The 7,621-nt window shown below is 55.2% G+C and overlaps 1 protein-coding gene across 1 annotated transcript; it reads right to left on the reverse strand.

The window, feature by feature from the left end:
- Nucleotides 1–4,145: 4,145 nt before the first annotated feature.
- LOC106804232 (uncharacterized protein K02A2.6-like) lies at nucleotides 4,146–5,204 on the reverse strand. Its single transcript, XM_014804923.1, has 2 exons — nucleotides 4,874–5,204; nucleotides 4,146–4,630 (listed from the first exon to the last, which is right to left on the reverse strand). Exons 1-2 carry the CDS (start codon nucleotides 5,202–5,204, stop codon nucleotides 4,146–4,148), a joined length of 816 nt encoding a protein of 271 aa, XP_014660409.1.
- Between the last annotated feature and the right edge of the window lie 2,417 nt (nucleotides 5,205–7,621).

Raw genomic sequence — 7,621 nt, forward strand, 5'->3', positions numbered from 1 at the left:
CTCGACGCACTACTGGTGCGGAAGATGTAGATATGCGTCGATGCAGTGAAGACGATCACGTAGTCGTACGTAGTCGAGCACGTCCAGCAGCTCCTCAGCAGCTCGTCCACGTGCAGCAAGATCGCCTCCGGTGCCGCGGCTCGTCGTCGGCTCGTCGTGGCTCATCGGTGGCTCGTCGGCGGCTCGTCCAAGTGCTGCAAGCGCAACACCTCCAAGGTATCCACACATGCAGGGAGGAAGCGTCGCAAGCCGGACTGCTAGATCCGTGAGTTGCAACAAGCGAGGGCGTGGGAGGCGCGGCAGGTGTGTTTCGCCAAAAAGGTGTAAACCCTAGGGCGCCCCCACCCCTCTATTTATAGAGGTTCCTGACGGGCCTCTAGATCCGAGGCCCATTAGTACTTCTAAACCTAATCCAACTCGGATCAGATCCGAATTGGGCTTCCAGCCCCTTAAGTTTGTGACCCTATGGATTCGGATACGTATAGACATGGCCCGAGTACTCCTACTCAGCCCAATAGTCGGTAGCGGCCTCTAGCAAGATGTGCCAACTCCTATACGCACACGAAGATCATATCAGATGAACCATCACAACATAATATACATGCTATTCCCTTTGCCTCACGATATTTGGTCTAGCTTCAAGCCGACCGCTCTTTCTCGATCCTGTGATTCGGAATCCCTTTGTAGGTTAACTCTTAACCGTACGTAGCATGGCCATGCATTTTCGGATCCGATCACTCGAGGGACCCAGAGATATCACTCTCAATCAGAGAGGGGCAAATCCCATCTTGATTGACCATGTCTCATAGCATGCTTCTTGACAAACCCGAAAGCTACCTTTATAACTACCCTGTTACGGCGTAGCGTTTGATAGCCCCTAAGTAGGTCGATCCACATCTAGAATACATGCGACAATCTCAGGTCTAAGGACAAAGCGTATATGTTATTTAAAGAGAGAACTACTTCTCGTGTTGGGTCAGTCCTAGCACATGTCTCCACATGTGTCCACATTATTAGTTCAACATCTCCATGTCCATGACTTGTGAAACATAGTCATCAACTAATACATGTGCTAGTCTAATATTCATGTGTGTCCTCACATGAACTCTGACTAGGGACAACTTTAGAATAACCATACAAGTAAAGAGTTTCACATACAATTCACATAATTGCAAATCAATTCAAGTAGCCTTCAATGGATATTCAATGAACACAATATACAAATCATGGATACAAATGGAATATCATCATCTCTATGATTGCCTCTAGGGCATACCTCCAACAGCACGCTCGTCGTCCCTGTACCACGACGAGGTAAGTGGAGGACCCTCGTGTGCCTTTTCCGTTTTTGGTGTTGAGTCGATCTTACATTGATGAGCTGCCGTCGTCTTGCAGTGTTACACATGGTGTCGTCCCACCGCTGGCGCCAAAGAAAGTGCTCAGGTTGTTAGCCGCCTCTGTGGGACCAACCAGGCCTCTGCCGGAGGTAGGTGGCGGCGCTGTTGGCGAGGTCGTGGCGCCCCGCGTGGAGGCGGTGTCCGAGGCGGCGACCGAGGAGAGGACACCAGGGTTGGGTGTAGAGTAGGTGCCCATCCCCTCTTCTTCTTCTGCCCCTGCAGCTGGCTCGGCGGGAGTAGGTGTCCGTCGATGTGATATTCATTGGTGACGCGGCGGAGGAAGGACTGGTGGGGGAGGTGATGGTGGCGTCTACTCCAGCGGTGGAGGTGGAGACAGCGGCACCTGTCCCAGGGGTGGAGACAGAGGCAGTGGAGGAGGTGAAGACGGCGTCTACTCCGGCGGTGGAAATGGAGATGGCGGCGCCTGCCCCGGGGGCAGAGACAGAGGTGGTGGTGCCCGCTTTGGAAGGGCCATCGGCGTCGATCGAGGGGCTGCCGACGTTGGTTGGGGAGTCCTCCCATGCCATTGTTAGACCTGGATGTGATCCCAACGTGTGGGGAGGATCGACCGTGCGTTGGGCCCCCCATGAAGACTCGGAGAACCCCCTCTTCATCCTTGATGATGTTGGGGAATAGGAGAGGTGGCTGGAGGTGTAGGGAGGGCACGAAGATTTTCATGCTGCCCTGTCCTCTGTGATGGGAAGGCTGCGCGACATTGTCGCCCTTGCCGGTTAGGTATGGTGTTCTTCTCGGTGGTCATTTTCAAGCGCAAATCGTCCTGCAGGCCCTCAGGGACTGTAGCCGGAGGAAGTCCGAGTTCCTCCGGCGCTAGAGGGGGGTCTGGGAACGCCTCTCCGAGGAGGCGTGATGGAACAGGGAGCTGACTGGACAGCTCGCCGCTGCCCAGTAGGCTGCCGCCGCCCTTAGTGAGATGGTGGTCCACCTACATGCGCAGAAGAAGGAGGCGCAGGCGAGCGCTAGGAGGGCGGAGGAAAAGCTTCGGGTCACCACCGAGAAGGCCCACCAAGACGCTGAGGAGCTCGCCTGGGTCAAGTTGGAGCACGAAGCCCTTAAGAGGACCGTCGAGCGCACCCGGTGCAAGCGCCATGCGGCTCGGCAGGAGCGCGACGCGGCTTGACAGGAGCGCGACCTCAAGGCAGGTCAGAAGGTCGAGGCCGGGCGGGTGGCAGCCAATCTTGTTGAAGAGGTCAGCCAGCTCCGGGGGCAAGCGCAGGGGCTTCAGGCCGCGGTGTCCCAAGGGCTTGTCCGGAAATGCGAGAAACGAGCCCGCGTTGATGGTAAGGACTTCGTCGTCCTTTTTCTCTTGTCTATCCCGGCGCGCAACGCTGGTTCTGATTCATTTTTATGGTTTGGGCAGGTCTTGACGGCGACCTTGCTCAAATGAGAGCCACCGTCAAGGAGGAGCACATCGAGCTTTCCAACCTGTGAAGCGCCATTGGCCTGGTCTGCGAAGACCTCGGAGTCGTCTAGCAGGAGGGGACGAGTTCACTTGTGGCTCGTGTCCTCGCGACGTCTAGGCGGGCGCGCGAGGTTGCTCAGGATGCGCTCCGCATTGGCTTGAAGTGGGCCTTTGGCGTCTTCAGCTCTCACTACGCCGGCCTCAACTTCCAATTGTGAGTGAGGGCTACGCCTCCAGCTATACTGAAGCTGAGCTAGACGAGGTCGACGCGTTGGTGGCTGCTCCCGCAGAGGCCTTGGCATGGCTCTTGGACGAGGAGGCCGTCCCGCCTGAGCGTCCTTGAAGAAAATCTGTATCGGGCAGAGGTGCCCCAAAAATATGCAAAGAATTAAGTAATTCTAAACTTGCTTTTGCGTTGGCTGGAGTGGCCTTTTTGTTTATGCAGTTTTTCAAAAAAAAGTTTTTGATCCTCTTTCTATGTTTTTGGGTTCGAAAAGATCAGAATGCGAGACGGACGGGTTGGGAAGCGCCGATGAGCAAAGGCACCGTAGCCGACGGAGGCGTAGGTTTCTCGTAGTCTGATTTGTCTTGCCCGAGCGTCGTTTGCACACTCTTCTCCTCCCGTGCCCAAACGTTTAGGAAGACGGTTAGTTTGGAAAAAAGTGTTGTTTTGAGAAGACGCCAAGTGTCTTCGGCCAGAGCTCTTGACAGCCCCGAGGGATATTCGACCCTGGGCGAGAGCCAAGGTCGGATATCCCTAAGTTTTGAAGAAAACTTTAGCGAAGGTGACCCGAAATAGCTTTTTCCTCAAACAAATAGTAGAAGTTTATACATAACTTTAGAAATGACAACTAGGGGTAGAAGCGACTTAGCTATTCGATGTTCCAAGCGTTGGTGAGGATTTGCCCATCGGGGGTCGCTAGTTTGTACGTGCCTGGTCGCACTACTTGCGCAATGACAAACGGACCTTCCCACGGCGGGGTCAGCTTGTGCCGACCCTGGTTGCTCTGGACGAGGTGGAGTGCTAAGTCGCTAACGTTGAAGGCCCGGCCCCGTACCTTATGGCTGTGGTACCATCGCAAGGCTTGCTAGTACTTGGCCGAGTGTAGCAGGGCCACGTCTCGTGCTTCGTCCAGCTTGTCTTGCGCGTCCATGAGGTATGTTTGGTTCCCTTGTTCGTCGTATGCCTTGACCCTTCGGGGACCCATACTCCAAGCTGGTGGGAGGATTGCCTCGGACCCATAGACCATGAAGAATGGGGTGAAGCCGGTTGCCCTGCTAGGGGTCATCCTTAGGCTCCATAGGACCATGGGGAGTTCCTCAACCCATTAGCTACTGAACTTGTTGAGGCGGTTGAAGATCCATGGCTTGAGACCCTGGAGTATCATGCCATTGGCCCGCTTAACTTGTCCGTTTGTACGGGGATGTGCCATGGCCGACCAGTCCACACGGATGTGGTGATCGTCGTAGAAACGAAGGAATTTTTTCTCGATGAACTGCGTGGTGTTGTCCGTGATGATGGAGTTGGGGATTCCGAAGTGATGAGTGATGTCGGTGAAGAATTGCACCGCTTGCTCGGATTTGATCTGTGCGATCGGTCGAGCCTTGATCCACTTCGAGAATTTGTCGACGGTGACGAGTAGGTGGGTGAAGCCCCCGGGTGCTTTCTTGAAGGGCTCGACAAGGTCCAGGCCCCAGACTGTGAAGGGCCACGTGATGGGGATGGTTTGGAGCGCTTGGGCAGGTACATGAGTCTGTCGGGCGTAGAATTGGCATCCCTCGTAGGTGCGTACCACGCGGGTGGCGTCGGCGACTGCCATTGGCCAGTAGAAGCCTTGTCGGAAAGCATTCCCAACGAGGGTTCTTGGTGCGGCATGGTGATCGCAAGACCCGGCGTGGATGTCCTGGAGCAGTGACCTCCCTTGCTCGGAGGGGATGCAATGTTGTAGGATCCTGGTAAGGCTTCACTTGTAGAGCTCTTGGTCAATGATGACGAATGACTTGGCACGATGGGCAATCCTTCACGCTTCCGTTTTGTCCGTAGGGAGCGACTCACAGATGAGGTAGTCGAGGTACGGAACTCTCCAGTCAGGCAGAGGGTTGGCCCCTTCTGCCAGGTCTAAGTTGATCTCCATAACCTTGGGGTCGGAGGGGTCGGCCTCCGGGTCCGGGACAAGTGGCTCATTGCTGACCTCTCCCGATTCTTCATAGCGGACCGAGGGCTTATGCAAGTTACTGATAAAGACACCGGTGGGGACTAGCCTCCGGCCGGATGCTGCCTTTGCCAGTTCATCGGCTGCCTCGTTGAAGCGTCTTGCGACATGGTTGAGCTCAAGACCGTCGAATTTGTCCTCGAGCTGGTAGACTGCATGGCAGTACGCTGTCATCTTGGGGTCATGACAGCTTGACTCCTTCATGACTTGGTCGACGACTAGCTGCGAGTCACCTCAGATGTCAAGCCGTCGGATGCCCAGCTCGATGGTGATGCGGAGCCCATTTATGAGAGCCTCATATTTGGTGACATTGTTAGACGTGGGAAAATGGAGGCAGACCATATACCTTAAGCGCACGCTGAGGGGGGAGATGAAGACCAGGCCTGCTCCGGCACCAATTTTCATCAGTGACCCATCGAAGTACATTGTCCAGTACTCCTGCTCCACCGGCGCCGATGGTGTCTGGATCTGCATCCATTCCGTGACAAAGTCGGCGAGCACTTGGGACTTAATGGCTGTTTGGGAGGTGTAGGTGATGCCTTGGTCCATGAGCTCGAGTGCCCACTTCGCAATTCTTCCCGTCGCGTCCTGGTTTTGGATCACCTCACCGAGGGGGAAGGATGATACGACTGTCACAGGGTGAGAGCCGAAGTAGTGGTGCAGTTTCCTCTTTGTGATGAGGACTGCGTACAAGAGTTTTTTGATTTGGGGTTAACGGGTCTTGGAGTCGAACAAGAGCTCGCTAATGAAGTACACCGGGCACTGCACCTTGAGGGTATGCCCTTCCTCCTATTGCTCCACCACCAGGGCAGTGCTTACCACCTGTGTGCTAGCCGCAATGTAGAGCAGGAGTGGTTCCTTGTCGGTCGGTGGGACCAGGATCGGGCCCTTTGTCAGGGTTTGCTTGAGCCGGTCAAGCGCCTCCTGAGCCTCGGTCGTCCACGCGAAGCGGTCGGTCTTTTTCAGGAGTCGGTAGAGGGGGAGTCCTCGTTCGCCGAGGCGTGAGATGAAGCAGCTTAGGGCCGCAAGGCATCCCGTGACACGCTGTACCCCCTTTAGGTTTTGGATTGGTCCCATGCTGGTGATGGCCGATATCTTCTCCGGATTGGCTTCGATGCCGCGCTCAGAGATGATGAAGTCAGGCAGCATGCCCCTCGGGACCTCAAAAATGCATTTCTCAGGGTTGAGTTTGATGTGCTTGTTTCTTAGCCTCTCGAAGGCCAGCTCAAGGTCGGGGATGAGCTGGTCGCCGAGCTTGGATTTGACCACGATGTCGTCCACATAGGCCTCAACGGTTCGCCCGATGAGGTCCCCAAAATAGTTGAGCATACATCACTGGTATGTAGCCCCCGCGTTTGAGGCCAAATGGCATCGTGACGTAGCAGAATGGTCCGAAGGGGGTGATGAAAGAGGTCGCGAGCTGGTTGGACTCTTTCATGGTGATTTGATGGTAGCTGGAGTATGTGTTGAGGAAGCTCAGGGTTTCGCACCTTGAGGTTGAGTCGACTATCTGATCTATGCATGGCAAAGCAAAGGGATCCTTCGGGCATGCTTTGTTGAGACCTATATAATCAACACACATTCTCCATTTCCCATTGTTTTTTCTACAAGAATAGGGTTGGCTAACCACTCAGGGTGGTACACTTCCTTCATGAACCCGACCACCAAAAGCTTCTGAAGCTCCTCGCCAATGGCCCTGCGCCTCTCCTCATCGAAGCGGCATAGTCCTTGTTTCACCGGTTTGGATCCGGCCTTGATGTTCAAGGAGTGCTCGGCGACTTCCCTTGGGATGCCTGGCATATCCGAGGGTTTCCACACAAAATGTTGCTGTTTGCACAGAGGAAGTCGACGAGCGCGCTTTCCTATTTGGGGGATAGGGTGGCTCCTATGCACACCACCCTGCCGTCGGAACTGTCGAGGCTGAGAGGGATCTCCTTGATGCCCTCCATGGCTTCGAAAGAGCTGGAGGATCATTTCGAGCTGAGCGAGTCCTTAGCGTCCTCCGTGAGCTAGACCGTGTGGTCCTCCGAGGTGGTGATAGCCGAGGCATATTCGCAGCACTCGACATCGCCCTCGTAGGCCTTCTGGAAGGACGTGCCGACAGTGATGACCCCGTTGGGTCCCGGCATCTTGAGCTTGAGGTAGGTGTAGTTGGAGATGGCCATCAACTTGGCGTAGCATGGTCGTCCCAGGATGGCATGGTAGGTTCCACGGAAACCTACTACCTCGAACGTAAGGGTCTCCTTCCTGAAGTTAGAAGAATTCCCAAAGGTGACGGGCAAGTCAATTTGCCCGAGGGGCATTGCCCGTCTCCCCGACATGATGCTATGGAAGGGTGCTTCACTGGGGCGGAGACGGGATCGGTCGATCCCCATGGCGTTGAGGGTTTCGGCGTAGAGGTTGTTGAGGCCGCTGCCTCTATCCATCAGCACCTTGGTGAGGCGCTTTGTGCCGACGACAGGATCGACGACGAGAGAGTAGCGCCCCAGCTGTGGGATGTGTTCCAAGTGATCGGAACGGTCGAAGGTTATGGTGGACCTTGACCAGTTGAGGAAGATCGGGGTGGCAGGGTCGGTCGCGTAGACCTCACG

This window comes from Setaria italica, chromosome I (assembly GCF_000263155.2).
Source record: "Setaria italica strain Yugu1 chromosome I, Setaria_italica_v2.0, whole genome shotgun sequence".
Taxonomy (NCBI): Eukaryota; Viridiplantae; Streptophyta; class Magnoliopsida; order Poales; family Poaceae; genus Setaria; species Setaria italica.